The sequence below is a fragment of the Ictalurus furcatus genome, chromosome 15 (assembly GCF_023375685.1).
Source record: "Ictalurus furcatus strain D&B chromosome 15, Billie_1.0, whole genome shotgun sequence".
NCBI classification, from domain to species: domain Eukaryota; kingdom Metazoa; phylum Chordata; class Actinopteri; order Siluriformes; family Ictaluridae; genus Ictalurus; species Ictalurus furcatus.
This window is the reverse complement of record NC_071269.1, coordinates 20,690,452-20,712,959: the sequence shown is the minus strand read 5'-3', so window position 1 is coordinate 20,712,959 and position 22,508 is coordinate 20,690,452. Positions and strand designations below refer to the sequence as shown.

Here is a 22,508-nt window from a genome sequence, read left to right as displayed (position 1 = left end):
TTTTACCACTTCAGGTGCTTTATTTTATATCACTAGCAGACAATTCACAATTGAGAAACTATCCTGTTGGTTTTCTGTTATTTATAGTCATGTCAAGTGGCATCAGAATTAAAATTAAAAAAAAAAAAAAGAAAAAAAGTTATACATTTACCCATTCACAAATTACTATTGTTAACCCATTTCAGCTAACAATCCTATTTTTCATAAGGTAAGCAGCTGCATTTTGCTCTTAAATAAGTAACAGGATTGATGTTTTAGAAGACATTATAGAATGTCATGAAGACATTCAGGGCATTCTTATGAGTTACGTAAAATTTGTGACCACATTAGTCAACATGACAGTATCATTGAAAATTAAGAGAGAAAAAAATCTCAGTCCTCGGGCAATTTGGATGACACAACTTTCTGTTGAACATGTAAATTGGAATAATTTTGATTATTCCAAGTATTTAATAAGGGTGAATGTATAGTGTATATTTTTCCTAACCTATAATGGGTGACTAATGGAAAAATTATGTTTCAGAAATGAGGTCACACATTAATACAAATATGATTGTGAAGTATTTAAATGATTGTATTTGAAGGTAAAGTGTAGTTATAGTGGGCTGGGAGAGGCAAGAACGGTGTTAAAAAGTGCTGTAGAGGTTTTATTAATGTTTTATTAAAGTTATTTATCTGAAATATGCACATAGGATGTTGTATAAGACACTTTGTTTAAATGTTTAAAATGGTGTTTATCCTTACCTTATGTACATATTTGAAAAGGTAAAATCAGTTGGACACAAAAAAGGTCAAATCAGCTAACTGTGTTGCCAAAATGTAAAAATTTCACAAAATTGTGCTCACAGTATTAATCTCTTGTGAAGTGTGTGAAGTAAGTGTGCTGTGAGTGTGCAGTGAGGGTGTGGGTACGCACGGGCAGGCGGACAGCATGGCCTATTATCAGCCGATTAACAAGAAGTCTCGCCTTTTCCTGCCACCAGTTTTCTATTTGCCTGTAGGAATAATAACTCCTAGTGCACTTTGGCTCACACTTCAAAAAGCTAATCTAAGTCTTTTCCCCCCTCTTCATTCTTATGCTTTGACAATAAAGATAGCCTATCACATCCCACGAAAAGCCGGCTGTGTCCCGCTTTGTGTCCGATATGCTGAAGTAAATCTGACCAGTCAAATGGCCTCAGTTACACTAAAGCTGTGATGTGTGTCCACCCTTTACACCACCTTCAGGAAGAGAAATACAATGAATTTGCGACAAGGACTTCTGCCCAGAACCCCCAACCCCCAATAAGATAAGCTGATAAGGAAAGAAAATGTACGCAAAAAACAAGAGTTTCCATTCTTTCCTAAATAATCCATGTCAATGGTAACTAAGAGGAATAGGTGCATTTAAAAAAACTAAACAAAAAAAAAAACCTTATTTAAAAAGAAAATGTTTCCATGTACATAGAGTGTCTGCTGTTGCGTAGGTTATTATCAGCACTTGCACAGAGGAAACACAGAGAGAAAACAGCTACAAAAATCAAAACTATCCTCAATTAAGACATCCGACAAGAAATGGCAATCAGAAGACCGGGGCTTCTTTTTCTGTTCCGAATGATGGACAAAAAGGAAAAGGAAATGAACACTAGTCACAGAAAACGGACGCCAGTGGTAGGGCGGTGAAGGAGAGAGTGCACGTGGCCGGGGCTCTGATGATGATGATGATGATGATGATGATGTAGAGGTTTATGTGCCAGGGGCATCTGCGTGGAGGAAAGCAGAGGCTGGAGAAGCAGCATTGTGTCCCTTTCTACAGGCGTGCTGACAGACCCTGGACACAAAGGCGCTGCTGATTAAAGCTGGACAGCTCTGCATAGTGGGTAGGCGTCTAAATAAAAATAAAAAAAGGGCACACAAGCCCAACAAAACAAGGACGGAATCGAAGAGGTGGCATAGCGCTTAGCATGACAGGAACTTTAATCCTTTTACGCAACACTTCTGGAAAGATGTACTTCAACTGTTGCCCTTTACAGCCATTCAAGTAACTAACAATCTTCCTACACAAAGGACAAAGACACAGTGTTTAGAAGAAAAAAAAACGGATGAAAATACATTTATTGTTCTTTTGTGTGATTCAAATGTTCATTAACAGACAATGTAAACAGTGTGTAATTGTGTTTGGCAAATTCATTAATGTTTTTATACCCTTGTCATTGTATTGGTACAGACTGGTACAGATTTTTCTTTGGATTTAAAAAAAAAAAAAAACCTTTTTAACAATTAAAGACCGATTAGATCATAATTGCTAATTAAGACAGCTCAAAATGACTTTCAATCTTTCTACCAGCTACATCAACCACATGCATATACAATACGCATATTGTGCAATACAAATGCATATTGTGGAAAAAGTGAGCTCATCATTGATAAGGTAGTGTAAGAGAGCAAAAAAAAAAAAAAAAAAAAAAAAAAAAAAAAAAAAAAAAAAAGGAAAGATTTTTCAATGCCATTCCATCGGAGGAGAAATAAAGCACATTAAATAAAACCTTGCAGTCTGACTGGAATACACTGTCCCCTTCTGGCCATTGCTTGTAGAACATTTGTTTAAAACATGCTGATACAGCAAATGAAGTAAAAGCGAAAGGTATAAATAGTTTGTAAAACACACACACACACACACACACACACACACACACACACACAAAAAAACAAAAAACGATTATAAATAGTCCCAGAGAAGAAAAGCGGCATCACCGTCAGTTATGCAAGCTAATTCTCCCTGTATATCAGTAATTAAAAAGTGTTTGCATTTCAGAGACTAAACACTGCGTGTCATGTATTTAGGACTGGCACTGATGGAACATAATCTCACATCCAACACACACTACAAATATATTATTGCACATGCTTAATTACCACATAAAAAAATAATATTCACAGTTACAATGGTCCAAGACAGTTTTAAAAACCTGGATTTATCACAAAAGGATCTCGAAGGCAAGTTTGAATTAAGCTTCACATGAAACTCAACTATAAAACATTAACTTGGCGCTTAAGAGCTTTTTGAACACTGAGGGGAAAAAAAACTCCACGAGGAGAAACATACTCCCTATTCACTCTAACGAGGTTGTTTCATCAAAATGTAAAGAGCATCCTGTATCCTCCCTCTCTCATCAAACTGGGCTTCCTGCGACGGCCTTCCTCCGAAAGTGTCATTAAGACCCACTGAAGAACAGCAATGGGATGGATGCACACTAAAAATAGTGGTGGGTGGGAGGAAGGCGTCTTGGCCGAGCTTAACAGGAAAGGGACAGTTGAGTTTATGAGGTCATTCTCTGAAATAGCGTCAGTGAATGTTTAGGTGTCGGAGTCGCACCTCTGACAGCCAGTGCGCATGTTTCATTAAGGCATTTGGTCAGAAAATGTAAACACATGACCTTTAGAGAACCTGAAGGCAGCCTTGACCCCTCTTGAAGAACTTCCCGTGTTTGTGGAGCCACACGGTACCTGCAATAAAACCTGCAGTGAAAGCTTAAACGCTTGAGGTCCTGTAGGTGAAGCGATGATCATCACTTCACAGGCAGCTGCTTTGACCTTCACCAGACTGCAAGACACCTCATTCCTCCACCAGCCTTCTGGTCATCCGTAGGCTGACATACTGAACACGTCTTGCCTCTGGTCTGAAATCTTCCACTGCATTTAAAAATACTTCCTCCACTGATGTACCAGAAAAGTGCTAAAATCACTGGATTTTTGAGAGTCCACTTGTCAACAGGAGCCTGACATGGACTGCCGATCGGGACACGGTAAAAGGCAGGCGATGGAGACCTGTTCATGGAAAGAAGACGGTAAGCAAAAAATGTTAAATTACTTTCATTTTATACTATTTTCATTGGATCTACATTTCATGCAGTTAGCCATTCAGCCAATCATACGGCAGCAACGCAATGTATAAAATCATGCAGATACAGCTCAAGAACTTCAGATCATTTTCACATCAAAACATCAGAATGGGGGAAAAAGTATGATCTCTGTGACTTTAACCATGGCATGGACGTTGGTGCCAGAAGGGCTGGTTTGATTACTTCATAAGCTACTGACGTCCTGTGATTTTCATACACAGCAGTCGCTGGAGTTTACACAGAATGGTGCGAAAAACAAAAAAAGGTCCTTTGAGCAGATGTTCTACAGGCTGAAACATCTGGTACCAACACCCATGCCACGATCAATGTTACAGAGATCATACTTTTTCTTCATTCTGATGTTTGATGAGAACATTACCTAAAGTTCTTAACCTGTAACTGCATGATTTTTTGCATTGCGCTGCTGCCACAGGATTGGCTGATTAGATAACTGCATGAGTGTGCAGGTGTACAGATGTTCCTAATAAATATAATATATACAAAATAGTTAAATATATACAGTATGTAACTGATACATCTCTGTTATAAGACAAATTCTTGCTTTGTTTATTTTATTTCAGTTCGTAGTCACAACTTTTACAATTTAAAGGTTCTATGTGGAAAGCATTTCCCATTCACAGCTGGTTTCAAGTTAGACTTTTTTTTTTTAGATTTACTTTGCCCCTTTTGACAAAGAGTCTATAATAACCCTGATCTTGAGAGCAAAGTTTAAGGGCAAAGCAGAATCAATTAAACCAAAAGCACTCTCTCAAACACAATTTGATCTTGATAGTATTCTTAGACCCTGACCTATTTGTACGAGCACGAGGAGCACTTCTGTATAGCGCTCTGGATAAGGGTGTCTGCTAAATGATGTAAATGCAAACCCAGTGAGAGATACCATCTGTCTCGTGAGTGAGTTTGGGGTGTGCTCTGCCGGGTTATTTGTATTTGGTGGAGGGCAGATGGTGTGTGCGCGCGTGTGTGCGTGTGCTGGAGAAGGGGTTTGACATTTAGTCTTCGGCCCCCTAGGGAACCCTACTCCCCTGCTGTCCCCCTTCACTTTCCTGAGAGAATTGTCCTCTTTCTATCTGAGGAAAAGAGACCAACCCATAGGGAAACATGTCCTGCTCTGGAAACACCTAACCCAAAGACCAAATGAAAACACACACACACACACACACACACACACACACACACACATATATATTAGTGCAGCCCTAGTTAACAGAACCGCCAGCGCTATTGTACATTGTCAGTACATTGCGCACATGTCGAATATCAATTGAAACAAGATCATCAGTTCTTGGCTATTAGACCTCACGCCTATAGAAAACTTAAAAAGTGGGCTACAACTGCTCAAGAAGCTAGTGGCATCCTGACAGGATTGGCACTATTAATGTGTAACCAAGTATCAGAAAAGAAATGTAACACGATTAATGTTTTTAACCCCCACCCCACACACACACTTCTCATGTGATGAGAAGGCCACAATCAATTCTAATAATCCATCTAAGCAACTTTTGCACACAAGGGATGAATGGAAAACTACACAGAGGCATCAGTAACATCCTGAAAAGAAAGTTGTAAAACTAACCAAAGGCACGGATGAGTTCCCTCTGCACGGCCCACGTGACCGTGTTGATTAAACAGGCGGAGGTGAGACCAGCGAAAAGCATATTATACAGGAAGACTATGTGGAAGTTTCCCAGCCAGTTGTACCGTCCAAAGTCCCCAAGCAGATCAAACCTTGTGATTCCTAAATACAATTCAGGATCAGAGGAAAAACAATGAATTTCATCACACATTAAATGAAAAGAAGAAGCGAATTGATACGGTTTGTTAAAACACACTCTTGTGAACACCACATCACAAGCAACATTACTTGGCAGAAGGCTCTAGTTTTGAAACAGTCTTCATGTTTTCATCTAACAAATACACAACTCACAACAGTTTTATCACAGCATAGCTTACCCAGAGTACGGGAGAACACAGGCAGAGCCGAACTGAGCACCAGGAGAGACACACAGTTCCCTATGATCTGTAGAGACGCACACAAGCCCAAAGTGTGAGAACGTGTTTAAAAAAAAAAATGAATGTGTGAGCATTTCTGCACTCTAATAAGTGTGTGAAGTGTCTGTACCTGTGTGAGGTTCGTGTCTTCAGCTCGAGGCAGAAGGCTGCTGAAGAGAGGAGAGCTGTAGAAACCCACCACTGAAGACACCATCAGATAGCTAGCATTATCCAGGATTAAGGGCCAAAACATATCCAGTCCAAAAGCCTGTGATCTTATCATTTGAACATGAAATAACAACACAGTTTGGCAGCAGATAGCATTGCCACCTCACAGCTCAAAGAGCCCAGAGTTCAATCCTGCGATTATTGTTGTTACGGTTACAATGTGGAGTTTTGTATTTTCTCTACATGGTAAATAAATGGTCTGCACTTATATAGCGCTTTTATCCAAAGCGCTTTACACTGTGTCTCATTCACCCATTCACACACCAATGGTAGCAGAGCTGCCATGCATGGCGCCAACTTGCCATCGGGACCAACTTGGGGTTCAGTGTCTTTCCCTAAGGACACTTCGGGAGGTCATGTGGGCCGGGAATCGAACCGCCGACCATACGATTAGTGGACAACCTGCTCTACCACGTGATCCACAGCCACCCCGACTAAATCCTGTCTGTAGGGGTATTCTCTGGGTTTTACGGTTTCCTCCACACCTCCCCAAAAACATGCTGGTAGTGGAATCAGCGAATATGAATTAACCACTAGGTATGAGTGTTAATGTGTGTGTGCATGGTGTTCAGTGATTAACCGACATCCCATCCAGTGTGGCTTCAGATTCACAACAACCTTGACCAGGATAAAGCACTTACTGAAGTTGAATGAATGACTAAGTAGATATATATCACCAGAGGCCATGCTGTGTCATGGTTATATATGTTTAGCACACAGCAAACGTACAGCAACATATACGAAAGTGATCTTTAAAAAAAAAAAAAAAAAAAAAAAAAAAAAAGATTTATTTGCATGCACAGAATATTCCAAGGATATCGTTGACTCACCACTTGTATATAAAACAAAAGCATCATGGAAATTATTCACTGGTTGGAGTGTGTAAAAAAAACAAAAAAAAAAACAACAACAACAAAAAAAAAAACAACACAACACTATGGTGAGTAAGGGGTTATCAGTGAAGCTTGTGTTTGACCAATTGGTGATGTTTATACTATCAACAGTTCCTGGATCTGCTTAGGAACAAATACCGACTTTGCAACAGGAACCAAAAAGGTTCCTGGAACTACAACCAGGCATCTATAGTCAGCGCTGGTATCTCTAGTGCTAACTCATGTAAACTTCTGATGGCTCTCTATAGAGACGTTGAAACTAAGCACCACTGTTACACAATGCCCCCTTGTGGAAAATCTTTAGCTTGCTGAACATGAGATTATGAGTGAATGAGTGAGGAAGCCAAAGGTCTATGACGGGATCATATCTTCCAGATAAGATCTACCATGTCTCAGCAGCACCTTAATAATGTAGCTGTATGCCATGTATATCAAGAGGTCTTTGACCAAGTAGATCTTAAAGATGTTTGCCAACAGTTTGTATCTGTCAATGACCGACGTAGGCATCTGTTTGGATTGTTTAAATAGACACCAAGGACTATCATGAAGAATGTTGATGTTGGATGCAAAACTTTTTTTTTTCCTCCCTCTTTTCCGTCAACAAGTAATTTCATAGTTTACTTTCTTTTAGTCTTTGATCTGTTCCTTTATATAATTTGTATTTAAATGTAAATACAGATCTTGGTTGTCAACATTAAACAGTCCTTTTTTTTTCCCCGGGTTGGGTGGGTGGTTGTCTCTACCAATATTGAGACCAAACCTACGCCCTTGCTTCAAACAGAGGCGTTAACACACTTAATCATGGACTCTTGATTAAAAGCTGGTTTTCCACAGCATTTTGCATGCCATGTGAGAAGAGACGAGGCTTCAGAGAAGCGCATTTGGAATCGAACACAGCGATAAATGTTCACCAGTGACTCAAGCAAACGATTTTGATCAAAATAATACATGCCCGGACAAAGGATACAGGATAAGAACAACTTGCATAGTGGCCCCCAGAGAGCCAAACATAGAGAAGGAAGCCAAACCCAGGTGTGGATCCTGTGATTTAAAAAAAATATATATATATTAGTTAGGCACAGTGCTACACATATGTTAAATGTGTAAACTATTATCTAGTGTAGCAGCAATAAATGTAGCACATGTATACATACATACATACATACATACATAGCTGGTCAGTCATGTGTCACTGAAATGAGCGTGTAAAGAAATCTTACCTCCATTCCTCTGGGCATGGCGGACTCATCGAAAAGCAGTTCCAGCACGTGAAAACACACCATCAGCACACACACCACCTGAAAAGCAATATCGACAAACCTCAGCATCATAACAAAATAAGAATCAGCATAATAAAAATAAATAAATAAAAAATAAATACTCATCCTTACAGTTAAAGCTAGGAGCAGCAGCATGACCAGTGGGTAGCCCAGGTTACGCTGCCACGCAGACGCCTTCCTCCGAGTCTCTGGGGGGGGCATTAGTGATGAATGTTGAGTGTGATACAGATGGGATTCATGTGAATCTACAGTCCTACATATAAGTCGAGGGTTCTCACCCAGAGCCATGCGCTTGGCCTGTATGCTCACAAACTGCCTCTTCATTGCCTCTATATTCAGGATCAGCCAGCAGGAGGTGCTGTTATCTGAGAGAGGGAGAGAGAGAGAGAGAGAGAGAGAGAGAAAAGTTAGTAATTAATAGAGCAGTTACAGCAGTTATAGAGGATCATGTCACTCACAATCCCTTACTCACTGTTGAGTTTCCTGGATAGAGAAGCCTCTTCAAACACAGCACAGTTCATCGTCTCCTCCACATCCTCCAGCAGCTGTATAACAAGACACAATCATCAACATCACTTTGAAAACTCTGTTCAGCTTTTGCCATTTTCCTTTTTACCTCTCTCCATGTCTTCATGAAAGGCTTGTTTATTCACAAATCAGTGTGTAAAAAGGCTACAATAATTACACAGCTCCACACATGTCTAAGTTCAAGTACTCCCCCCCCCCCCCCCAAAAAAAAGTTCTACACTTGTCACATTTTAAACATCACTTAATACAGGGGTTCCCAAACTAGGAGTCGCTTAATTCACAAATGGGGTCACATTCTTCTCTTTTGAATTATTCATTTATTTTACAAATTAATAATCGAAATAGAACTATAAAAACAGATTGTGTGTGCTACTACTCTGAAATGTTACTGGCATTCAAACAAGTGTACATGCTATGACATGCTGCAGTAATGAATGGGAGAAAAGAAAAAAAAAAAGAAGACAAATTTCCTGTCCATCTACCTTCACTAAACAAATCAGCATTGTCACAAATCACATGGTTATGTACTAGTACCAGTCTTCTGAATTTTCACTGAATGTTTTCTTAGAATTTTCGACAGCGGAAAAAAGAAACAGAATTCATCAGCGTGTTTAACACTGCGGTGTGCGAAACGGTTCAACCCGGAAAATTGACACCCAGGGTTGTTTTGGCTCTGACGTGGCTTCTCGTGAATGTCGCGTTTAATCCTCCAGATGTAAAAGTACACAGGCAAGTATGTGAACAATGCTGCTTACGTTGCCACCACATCTGTCACACGTCAAGTTTAAACCAGGCCTTTTGCTTCACAACAGACTGGATTATTTTCCTACAACAAACCCCATAGTGTTTTACTCCTTTGAATCTGACGGCAGAAAGAGATGCACACTTTCAAACACACCTGACATGTCGAAAAAGCTGTGTCCAGTGTGTAAGCTCAGCCTTTCCAAGCCTTTGTTTTTTTTTTTGGTGATTTAGTATATTACACATGTTACTGACATAAAAAAAAATGTTCAAAATGTTCAAAAAGTAGTCCTAAATTATAAATCTGGAATTTAATAAAAATATAGGGTGGTCATGGCTTGAGATCTCACAAAATGCATAATGCCCAATTGGATGGTCATCCGCCCAAAATGCTTGGGAACCCCTAAACCCTACATCTTGCATGCTTACCCGTGGTTTAACCAATAAACTTCCAGTGATGCTGAACATTCGTGACATTCCAAAGGGAGTGCACACTGTTGAAAAGAAACGGAGAACCGTCAGCACAATTAGATCAACCACAAATTTGCCCCCCCCCCCCTCCCATCACCCATCACCCATCACCCCTCACCCCCTTCATTGCATATCTTAAAACAAGAACTAATCCAAGCAGAAACCAGTGGAACTCTTATTCATTCAAGAAACGATTGGACACACTCTGGTCCATAAGCAAACGCATTAACATTATTGCAAACTCTGACACCACCGACATTCTAGCTTATACTAGACAAGTCTGTATTTGATTTAGAATTTTATCAAAGATAACTGAACAACAAAAAAAAAATTTCACCATGACAAAACATATGAATATAAGGTTTTAAGGACATTATAACTGTATTATAAACCTCTGTTCACTCCAACCATACACTTACATAATAGCAGCAGCACTCCGAACAGTGAGATGCAAGAATAGAGATAGGGCAGGTAATACTCCCACAGGTCTGAAATGAAATAGAAAAGACTTTACACTTTATACAAAGACACTTTTAGAAGCTTTGTTTACTGCATTTCTGTCTTCAGTAAGAAATAATGTAACTGGAGAAAAAGAAGTCCTTTCCTCTTGCAAGAATAATTATACCACAGTGCTGTTGAATGCTTGATTCAATAATCAATTTTCTATAACAGCAATTCTGAGAGCTGCAAGGTTTATATTAAAGCATTCATTCTAAAACATTATTATTTCTATTGTGACAACATACAAGGGTCTTTTGTGGCAGACGCTCCATATGAACAGATTTTTAATTGTTCATATGGCGAGTTTTGTCTGTGGAGACGTTTATTTAACATATTTGAAAAGAGTATCCAGTGACGCGTCGTGATAAATCAAAGATAAAGCTGTAAATCCAATTTTTCTGACATGGTAAAGTCTTTAAGATAGAGGGCTTTGCGGTTTCTCTGTAACATGACAAACTGTAACTTCAAGAGAGGGAGAAAAATAGGTTGATAATGAAACCACTGTGTATAGCTGCTATAACGTAACAATGTTCTGTGAACTTTCTACACAACAATATACATGTTCATTAGTTAATAAAAATGTAAAATGCTGCGGTATAAGACGAATAAAAGACTTCAGATTGTGATCAGCTTCAGGGTGCTAACAGAATCTCACTTGATTCATTTCTTATAAACAGGTTTTATTTCTTACTTACACAATGAACTATACATGTTAAAGTGCATCAGAAAGAAAGGTGTTCTCTAGCACACACACACACACCATAGAGATTTTCCCTGGCCATGTTATCATGGAGGAGCGCTGATGCCACCCACACAATGCCAAGCACCAGTAGACTGAGCAGAAGCAGCATCACAGTGGTCTCGTACACCCGGGCCATGACACCCTGTAACAAAATCACACACAGGCATGTCACTACACTCACACACAGGCATGTCACTACACACACACACAGGCATGTCACTACACACACACACAGGCATGTCACTACACACACAGGCATGTCACTACACACACAGGCATGTCACTACACACACAGGCATGTCAGCACCGTCTTTCGGATGAGACGTTAAATTGAGGTCCTAACTCTCTGTGGTCATTAAAAATCCCAGGACACTTATCGTAAAAGAGTAGGGGTATAACCCTGGTGTCCTGGTGAAATTCCCCCATTGGCCTTTCTCAATCATGGCCTCCTAATAATCCCCATGTCTGAATTGGCTACATCACTCTCTCCTCTCCACCAATAGCTGGTGTGTGGTGGGCATTCTGGCGCACTATGGCGGCCGTCGCATCATCCAGGTGGATGCTACACACTGGTGGTGTTTGATGAGATTCCCTCCCCCATACTACGTAAAGCACTTTGAGTTTCTAGAAATAAAAGCGCTATATAAATGTAAAGAATTATTAGTAGTAGTAGTACACACAGATTTTCGTTAGGCCACACTAGACTGATTCACTGTGGCAACCCCTGAACTAGGGAAAAGCCGAAATGAAAAGAGAGAGTAGTACACACACAGGCATGTCACTACAAAACACAGGCATGTCAGTACACACAGGCATGTTGACTCAATGTGCTGATTTTTGCAAGATAAATCAATGGGCAAATCAATCGGTGCATTCATGATATATGACTGAGGAGTTACAAAGTTAGAAATGCTGATTACCTTTTTGGAACCAACAAAGCCTTCTGACTCTGTAAAGAAGTAAGCAAAGGGCATGAGGAAGACCAAGGAGAGGTTGGAAAAGAGAAAGACCAAGTTCCAGAGACCTGCATAACAAAAAGAACGCATGAAATCAGATCAACAATCCAGCAGCAATGACTTTATTATATAAAACTCTAATAATGATAAAGATTTTGTCTACAAGTACATTAACTGACTGCATTGTAGGAGCTCAGTGTCTTCAGAATGGTTGCTAGAAATCTTTTGCGCCATGGTGAGGTAACAGAAAATTACTTTGCACGTGCTGTCTGAATTTCCCACATAACACTGAAGTACAGTGCCCACCACTAATATTGGCACCCTTGGTAAATATGAGCAAAGAAGGCTGCAAAAAACTGTCTTTATTGTTTAAACTTTTAACAAATATATTTAACATTTTTGGGTAAACCTGTGTTGTGTTTGCAGTTGTTTGATATATATGAGAGCAGAGTATTTTTGTGAATTTATTTAAGCAAAATATCAAATGTTAAACAAATCAAGACAATTTTTCACAGCCTTCATTGCTCATATTTACCAAGGGTGCCAATATTAGTGGAGGACACTGTACTACTGTTATTACTAAAAGCTTAGCCATGGTGTTTAGTGCCAATACTCATAAGTGAATGTCAATCAAGGTTTGCATGAGTAAACCAAACCTGGCCTAATACCAAAAAAACAGCCCTATAATGTCAATCATCGCTTTTTTTATGTTTGTGCTTTTGACTTTAACATCAATCAAATCTGAGTGCAGTCATTAACTGTCGTTAAAATGTGTGCGTGTGCGTGTTTATGAGAGAGTGTGTGTTTTTGTGTACCATGGATAAGCGACCCGTTGAGCCACTGCATGTAGTAGTTGTGCGGAAAAGTCAGCAGGACTTCGTTGGACAGGATGGAAATGGGCAGGAGGAGAACTGCACCCACGGCTACAGAGAGAGTGAACGTGCACAACCACAGCCTAGAGTTGGCACAAAGCAATAGAAAAAGAAAAGGTGTATGTTAGTGTAATGTCTTCCCACTCTGACACAAGTCCAGCTGTAAAATGAGGTGTAAAGCACCACGATGGAGGGCCAAAGGGCAAACCGGTGCAGATATTAACAATCAGAGGAATCTTTTTTATTAAAACACACTAGTTCCAATGGTCCATGTTAACAATACTTACACAATTTTATTCACAGTGGCATCCTCAACATCATCTGGAGAGAGAGAGAGAAAAAAAAAAATCACATTGAAGTTGTCAGTGTCATTTACAGCATCTTACATTTATACAACTGAGCAGTTGAGGGTTAATGGCCCAGCAGTGGCACATTGGCAGTGCTGGAATTTGAACTCACAACCTTCCAATCACAAGTCCAAAGTCTTATCCACTGAACTACAACTGTCCTATCAACTGTCTATCAGTATGCATTACTTAACTTTGTATGTTGAGGTCAAATCGTTCTGATATGCAAGCTTCTTTCATCTAAATAAAAGCTTCCTTCCTCTTCCTGACCAAATTTGTTACAGAATGATTGCCAGAGAGCAACAGACAGACAGACAAATATAGACAGACAGCGACAGACAGAAAGACAGGAAAGAAATGACAGGCAAAAAAAAAAAAAACCCCAAACAACAACAGAAAGAAGCAGAGAGACAACTAGACAGACAGACAGACACAGACAGCAAGACAGACAGTTTGACGCAGACAGACAAGGACAGAAGGCAGGCAGAAATAAGACAACAGACAGCAATACAGACAATGACAGAAAGAAAGAACGCAAATCTAAAAGAACAACAGACAGCAAGACATACCATCAGTCACAGACAGCAAGACACTTACACCCAATGACCGAAAGAAAGGAAAAAACTCAAAGTACAGAAAGACAGACAGCAAGACAATGACTAAATGTTCATTTATGGAATGGCAGTTAAACCTGACAAAATAATAGTAACAAAGTAATAAAATAAAAGATGTAACAAAAAGCTGTAGGTCAAAGAAATACATTTTAAAAAATAATATGCTTTCCCTGAGAAGAAACCTGAAAGACCTGCTTCCTAAGTATCGAGACCAAACAAAGTTTGCGCAATTCAATTTAACCACAAGGCAAAAATGGAGGAGAACTCAGAAACAGAAAAACAAACTTGTAAAGCAGATTTCTTGACGAGCTCTTGCCAAAATGCCAATCAATCTGGAAACAATTTGGAAACTCTCCAGCAAATCCAACGGTTAGCTAATAAAACTTCTCTGTTTTCTAAAATAGTCAGCAAAATTCATAAACGACATTCAGAATGGAGGAAAAACCTAAATGTTGGTACAGAAGGCGCAAACAAATAGTGCTTTGTCTCTAGATAAAACAGAATAAGTGGATGCATGTTGTCGGGCTTGGGGGAGTGGTAGGTAAAGAGCGGTGTATTTATTATCTCTCAGAAACATTCCACACAACCCCCAACCTCATCATGTTGACAGGGACATTGCGTAAAGCCCTTCCACAGGCATCTGCAACACTGATCCTGGCATATCGTCTTAACGTCCCCGAGTTAGAAACGTTCTCATGCAGAAAAACCTATCTACATGCAAGGCAAACACACTGCAATGCAATGTGCAAATAAGGTATTAATGATCCAAAATATTTCAGACATAAGCAAAGTGTTTTTAGTGTTTCTTTACTGCTTGTGCACTACGAATCACTTAAACTGCATCTTGAAATCAAGGTTGCAATGCTGGTGCAATGGAGAAAACAGCATTTCTGCTGAGAAAGCGCCCAGGGCAGCTATACTTACCCGTAACAAACTCGGCATTCTTCCTGAAATGTGTCAGAATGAGGTAGGACAAGATGTATAGGCAGACAAAGAGCTGCACGCAAATCTATAAGAAACGAATAAAGAATAATTACCAGATGTGTAAGATGCCTGTACAATGACCTACTGATCTGCAAGAAAATTCACGCATCATAAATTTACTGCTAAAATGAATATATTACTTGACTATATTACAAAGATTGCATTCTGTAAATGCTAAATATAATCTAAATTAGACTCTATATAAACAAATATGCCACCACCTTATGCAATCAAATAGACGTTAACATTTGCATTTGGAATTTAATGCTGAGATCAGTCCCTGTGTCAACAGAAATGGATATGCAACAACAACGAACTATAAATAGGCTCTCAAATATGGCAGGCAATTAAGTTTCATTAATAAAGGAAGGCAAAAATCATGATTGCAATTAAAATATTAATTAACTGTGCAACTCTAAATGTGAAGGAAATGAAAGTTGTTAAATGTTACACATCAGTAATGACACTTAGCCCTTACACTTGGATTCTTTAACAGTTCTTTCATGATAAAGAAAAAAAAAAAAAAGTACATTTCATTACAGTGAAAATAGGTATAGCTGTGGAATTGAGAAGAGTTAGCCTCCAGTACATTATCAGTATTGGAAATGAGCTCCACTACCATCCAGAGTACCAAGTAGTTCCTGGAACATCTCCCATCACAATGTACCCACACCCACACAATTACAATTGCAGGCTTATCACTCCTGCACCAGGCTGGGCTCATTCACAGCTGACTATATACACGGGCAGCTTATCAACAGAGAACGTGCGTAAATGTGAAGCTATTAAAGGACTGAGCAGGTCAGTAAAGGCATCTGGGTATAAAGGAGTGTGAGGAACACAATGCAACCATGATGATACAAAGTTAGAGTGGAATACATGGCATACCCAGGCCAAAGGGTTATAACAGGGGACAAGATGGAAAGATAGATACCACTGGGTAACTGATCGTGTACCAATATATATATATATATATATATATATATATTTATTTATTTATTTATTTATATTACACACACACACACACACACACACTCTGGGTGGGTGAGTGAGCAAACATATATTTTCTTATATGTGGTACATTTGCTGTGGTTCTGCTAACAGATCACAAACAATTGTTACCAGGGTGAAAATAAAAACATATACTGTTTGAGACCAATTTGGTCATTTCCAATTCCCACCCTTTATTCAGGGCTACACTAAAGCCACCAACAATCAGGAACATCGAAGGCTAACACATGCTAAAGAACTTGGCTACTAGTTTTAATAGCACAATATAATACTAACTTTAGCATGTTTTAGTGCTGGGTTTAAGTTACATAAAACAACAGTTTATAGCTAATCTAATATTAGCTAGTTTGCTGGGTTGAAATCCCATAATATAACATTTAGCCGAATGTCAGTTAGCTTGCTTGATGAGCTGGCTACAGTTTTAATTACAAAACATACTACTTAGCATATTAGTAGCTTTTTCACACTTGACTTGGCTACCAATTTAAAATGTAATAGTTAACTTAAAGATATCTGAAGTGATTGGTAAGCCTAAAATGAGCTAACTTTTTCGCTAATCCGATAACTCTGCTGTTAAAATCAAATAGCTACTGCTAGAGCACTACTAAGCTGGCTACGTTTTGACATTAGTGCACTGCAGAGTTGACATTCTCCAGCTTTATCAGGGTGTAACAATTCTGTTACACATGCTCCCTTTTTGTGTTTAAGAGTGCAAATATTTTTACTGCGTGGCTAATACTATTTCCATCCACACCCAACTAGAAAAAAAAAAAAAAAAAAAAAAAATCAGCATTTAACAAGGAAGAGGAAAATGAAGTGATCCGTACATAAATAGATTTTAACATTCGGACAGGTACACATGTGATATTACTATTGTATTGTGTTATGTAAATACTAAACATTAGAAACAAACCTCTAAAACTGAACCGCATAGTCAAGACTCGCTCTGCAAATAGCTTTGTGGATTTGATCGTTAATATGGATACGTACCAGTCGATTTTTACATGCATGATTGACTAATTAAGGGCTGAATAATTGATTATTCCACAAGCCAATATTGCAAAAATAATCATGAATCACATGATGAACTGTTTTTCCTTTCCAAGTGAAAACCTGCATAAAAGTCAGCACTTATCACGGTCCTGACATGGGACAAACTGACACAAGTCAAAATGTCCTATAACAGATACAACCAGATGTAGTTATTATTTATCTCAATAAACATGTCATTTTGTAATTTAACCCTAGGTCAATTTTGGAAATGCCAGGAATCTGCCTCAAGTCTTACAACTAGGAAATGAAAGAGCAGCGACAGATGGAGGAAGAAGACTGGCTCAAATCCCAGTGGATAGTAAAACCAGATGAAAGTAGCTGACCAGGATGAAAGGAGTGTTGCGAATGTACCGACATTAAATCAGCTTGACCAAATGTCTATTTGTCAGGCAACCTGTAACATTTAATCCAATGTTGACCAACACATTACAGTATCACGACAAGAAGTGTTTAAATATCGCAAGAGGATCAGAGGTAATATGGCGTTTCATCAGAATCTTATTGCTGGTATTTTGTCATTGTTCTCTAGCCAGGAACACATGTTTCAACACATCCACAAAGCAGTGCAAGAAAAGAGGAACTGAAGAAACATCTTTTCGCAAATTTAACCCTATGACTATACAATGGCACAATGCCATGATTAATAATAAGCCTCTTACAGACTTAATTTCTTTGTGCACTTCAAGATTGATTACATGAATGAATTCAAAATCTGGTTTTAGTTTTTGGGGTGTTTTCAAGCAACACAAAGAGAGACTCAATGCATAATAAAAACACATCCTGCCACTCCAGGTAACACCGGATGAAGAGTTCAGAGAGAGGAAGAAGGGCAGGAAACAGGAATTTCAACTGCAAAGTGCAAACATTAGCAAAAAAAAAAAAAAAAAGCCAGATCATTATGACGGATATCTCTGGGTTGGTAAAGAATGTGTTCAGATGCACAACTGACTAACTTGAGTTCAATCTCTCTATCTGACGTACTGCTGTCAGTACACAACCTATCCTTCCACCCTATGATGACAGATGTGGCTTTAGGAGACGCATCAAAACGTCACTCATCCACCCTGTTTTTCATTGGCAACATGACAAAACCCTGAAGGAGGAGCAGCTTATGTATTCTATGAGCTATTTAAATTGGAGGAAGAGAAGTAGCTTAGAAACCAACCATAAAAAAAAAAATTCTCTGAATTCTCTGCAGTCTGTTTTGACGCAACAGCATAGAAACGGATGAGTCTTTTCAGGTGAAAAGACTGGCTGAAGTAAACACTGAACGAGACAGAAAAAGGTTCGAAAATGGTGAAATACAGTCAACTTGTTTTTTCTGATACTCAGTCAACTCAGTGTAGAATGAAATGGGAAAAATAAAGTTAGAAAGCAAATACATTGTCTGACTACAAAATATTGGTTAATACAAGTTGTAATATTTTCCTTTGTAATACTGATCTCAGTGGAATTATATGTCGGTCAGCATTTTGATAAATTATGGCATTAGTGCATAGTCAAATTAACCCTGATCACTGATGTTATCTAGCTTGACTGAGGACTTGGCTACGGTTTTAACTTCAAAATATGACATTTATAGTTAGAATTATGCAATAAAGGATGCAAATGCACAATAAAATCCTAATGTGAGCTAGCTTGTAGCGGCTTATAGGAGCCTCACAGCTTCTGCCTCCCCAGTTCAATCCTGAGCTCAGGTTACTGTTTGTGTTGGGTTTAGGACATTGTCCATGGGTTCTCTGTTTTCCTCCCCCTCCCAAAATAAGCTGGTCGGTGGATTGGTTACCCCTAATTATTACCCCTAGGTGTGAATGTGTTTGCATGTTGCCCTGCAATGGACTAGAGTCACATGGAAGGTGCATTTCTGCCTTGTGCAATTGTTCCTGGCATGGTTTCTGGATCACTCATGGCACTGACCAGATAAAGCGGTACTGAAGATGGATAAATAACTACTACAATTTTACTATAATAAGACATAGGTTACATTTAAACACATTGCAAGGCATAGCAAAATGTCACAATATAATCTCTATATGATGTTTTTGTCTCCATTGTGAAGTCATCTTTACATCAAACCTTCCATCATTCTAATTCTTTAAGTACTTAAAGCTGTAGCTTACCAAAATAATCAGAAGGAGCTGGACTGACACAATGATGAAGAGCTACACTGTGGTGAGAACATGTTTTACATGTAGATTATCCGTTCACCAAGACATAACATGATATGGGACAAAGGTAGAGCATATAACCAGACTAAACAGGAAAGCTCAGAGATATTGCTCACGCCTCCTAATCCCTAATTACGTTTCTCACCAACTGTGACCCCAAGTATGTAAAGCCTCTTTTTATTGAAGTTTGTTACTAGATGTACAAAACAACAGAACCCATTCATGAAGAAGATCGCCGCTCTCCAAACTACCTGGAACCAGTTGTTCAGGCTGGATTATACAACAGCACACTATGCAGAGTGTGGAGCGGAGAGCCACGTGCTCCTATGAAGCACGACAGAATCCATCATGTACATCCACACACACTCAATCATGGGGTCACTATTACTCCACTCTTTTACTCCATCCTGTCACAAGTGTGCTTTTCCCCCCACCAACAAATTCTACAAATAGACCCAGCTCTGTTGAATCAAACTGTTTATAAGCAAAGAAACCAGGTTGCCTAATAGGGCCGACAGGATGCTATAGTACAGATATTTCCAAAGTTCGTGACATTTATGCATACACAGAATTCTGATTTATTTCAAAACAGGTGTGAACACATAGTTACTGATTTCAAGAACTACAACATAAACTTGTAGGTGGTCCTTTATATAATCATCACTTTTCTCATCACTGTTCTCAAATAGACTCAAGGATTAGTCTAAAAGTTCGACATACTGTCTAGAGCCACTGACTCTGATGTCCATGACACTGACTCTGGTCCATGATTTTTTTTATTTAGTTTCAATGGTGGAAAACTACTTTTATCATCGTTATAATATATTTTGAGCTCTTTTAGTTGGTGGTCTGTTTGACTGCTACCTTGAATTGAATGGGTTTAAATCCAAATCCCAATCATTCGAAAACAATGCCTAGAAATAACAAATGTCAACATGGACCAACAGTTAACCGGGTGCATGGAAACAAACACTCTGAGAAACCCTGGTCTAGATATAGGAGTCCAATTCTTAAAGACAGTGACATATTGCAGGTTAGAACACAGAACGATTTTAGTGCAGACTTTGCGAGGTTAAACGATTATGGAAAAAAATATTCCACATCCAGCAGGAATGTGAGTTGAAGAGAGCATGGGGAACTGTGTGCATAGGAAATGCACACTCACAGGGCTAGCAAAAACAAATACAGCTCAGTTTTACATAACCGCACAGGGCAGGTCGTGATAATAACACAGACAGCTGGTCCGAAAAACACCAGGCCTTCATCTGTGGAGTTCATTACACACCGATCTTCTTCTGCAACAGCCGAATCAACATACAGGTCGGATTTCCCAACCGACCCAGACCTATCCGATCACAACACAAGTTTAATTCGACCTGATTTGTATTTTTTTGGCAGTGTTATATACAGATGTCTCGGATTATTCTCTGCAAGTTGCTTAGTGTTAGACTTGTGTGGTCTAAGTGCAAAGGTCAGAATCACTGCCTTGTTGTAAGTTCGTTCAGGACTGAAGTTCACTTTACGTTATACAAGGCCAAGTCCAATAAAGACATCATCATAACACAGGTGACTGATGATGATCTTGTGATTTTGCAAGCCTCAGATTGAAATTCAAATGGTTATGCATATAAATTTCCATTTTGATATGCATTAAAGATACAACGCATCAGATCCCTAGTGCTTGATTAAATGCTGGTTCTAAAAAAAAAAATCATCACAATGGATATAAGGAAAAAAACAAAGACATTGACAGATTTATCATCTCATGTTAATATTAAACATACTAAAATGTTTCATGTTTAGGGTTTTATATGAAGAGTAGGAGTAAAAATAAGCGGGGGGGGGGGGGCTTAAGCACATAATGTCCCAAAATGTAGTACCAGTATCCACCCCCTCCTCATTATTGTTTATTTTCCTTGCATTTCCAAATCATTAGGCTCGAATCAATCAGCATGCTGGTTAAAAATAGTCTCTTTTCAGTGTTGTCTTTGTTGGTTAATGTTATCCAGGACCTGTGACTAGGTTACATAGAGTTAAAAACAGTTTGTAGAGTCAAACTTACGATGATCTCTCGGACCCGGTCGTGGAAGAGCTGCTCTCTAAGTGACACGTCGTCGTTCGTTTCCATCCTCCGAAATCATGTCCTGAGGAACTGAAATTAAGATACAGGCATTTCGACTAAAACCACCAGAAACAAAGATGCCGTTTGTTACAGTAGAGGCGGTTTCTTTGATCAGAGCGTTACATCCAGCCGTTAATGTCCCTTTAAACCGGAGAAGTTACCAGCGAAGTAGATCCTAAACTACATTGCTACAGCTTTAAAGATTGGTATTACTGGTCACGACAAGCTACAGTCCGAAAAGAACGAGTAAATTACACGCAAGGAACCACAAACAGACTGCAAACATTTTGACCCACGCTCTCATACGCATAAGAAGGGGCGGGAAATGGGGCGTGGTTAATGAGTTTAAAACAAAGTGGGCGTGGTTTCCCCTGAGACGAAGGTTTTTGTTTCTCTGCAGAATTAGTTTTCAGTCTTAATTAAAAGACTTTTTTAAATTTAATTTAATAAAAAAATTAAGAATTTGCAGTTTTTCATAAGTATTTATTTTTTTTATTATTATTTAAACCTAGCTTACTAGGTTTAAATGCTATTATTTTATCATGGCAGTTGTTTGCAGTGTTTTACTATCAAAAAAGCTTTTGGTGTGCTGTCTGTTTTTTATCTTGGTACCAATGTTATTGGGAATTGTTTGCCTGGAATGGGGCTCGCACCCCTGCCATTTCCCATTGCCCTGCTCACTAGCAGAGTCATGATACTCTACACACAGAAACCTAACAGTGTCCTGACTAATCTGATAACAGACTTCGTTTGTTTATCCTGATTGAAAATGTCCTATAAGTCAATTTCCATTCTGCCGACACTAGTGTACTGCGAGAAAGGGTTCGTTTCAAAGAATATATTAAGCACATCAGGTTCTGCTAGATTAGATTTCATTTATTTTATGTATTTAGGTATTTATTAATTTATATTGAGGAGAAACGTGTAAATCCTAATAGCAGAAATCTCTACATCAATGTATATCAATCAGTACAATGGAATCAAGAAGAAAAAGAAGTAGGCCTATATTATAAATATAGAGGAGTATAGAAATAATACTAAAATCTAATGCTGGAAGAAAACAAGAAATCCAGTATACATTATAGTGTGTCAGGTTTATGAAA

At 38.8% G+C, this 22,508-nt stretch overlaps 1 protein-coding gene across 2 annotated transcripts; it reads right to left on the bottom strand.

Moving 5' to 3' along the window:
- Nucleotides 1-641: 641 nt before the first annotated feature.
- Nucleotides 642-21,803, bottom strand: lmbr1l (limb development membrane protein 1-like). 2 transcript variants are annotated; one of them, XM_053643460.1, is made up of 17 exons: nucleotides 21,346-21,800; nucleotides 14,992-15,076; nucleotides 13,394-13,427; nucleotides 13,050-13,189; nucleotides 12,199-12,302; nucleotides 11,297-11,420; nucleotides 10,455-10,523; nucleotides 9,994-10,058; nucleotides 8,768-8,840; nucleotides 8,574-8,660; nucleotides 8,407-8,483; nucleotides 8,236-8,313; nucleotides 7,983-8,056; nucleotides 6,025-6,115; nucleotides 5,856-5,922; nucleotides 5,479-5,640; nucleotides 642-3,807 (listed from the first exon to the last, which is right to left on the bottom strand). In XM_053643460.1, exons 1-17 carry the CDS (start codon nucleotides 21,409-21,411, stop codon nucleotides 3,722-3,724), a joined length of 1,482 nt encoding a protein of 493 aa, XP_053499435.1. In that variant the 5' UTR covers nucleotides 21,412-21,800; the 3' UTR covers nucleotides 642-3,721. The 2 variants fall into 2 exon arrangements, with proteins under 2 accessions (XP_053499435.1, XP_053499436.1); XM_053643461.1 differs by lacking the exon at nucleotides 642-3,807 and adding an exon at nucleotides 4,546-5,023 and having other exon boundaries at nucleotides 21,346-21,803.
- Between the last annotated feature and the right edge of the window lie 705 nt (nucleotides 21,804-22,508).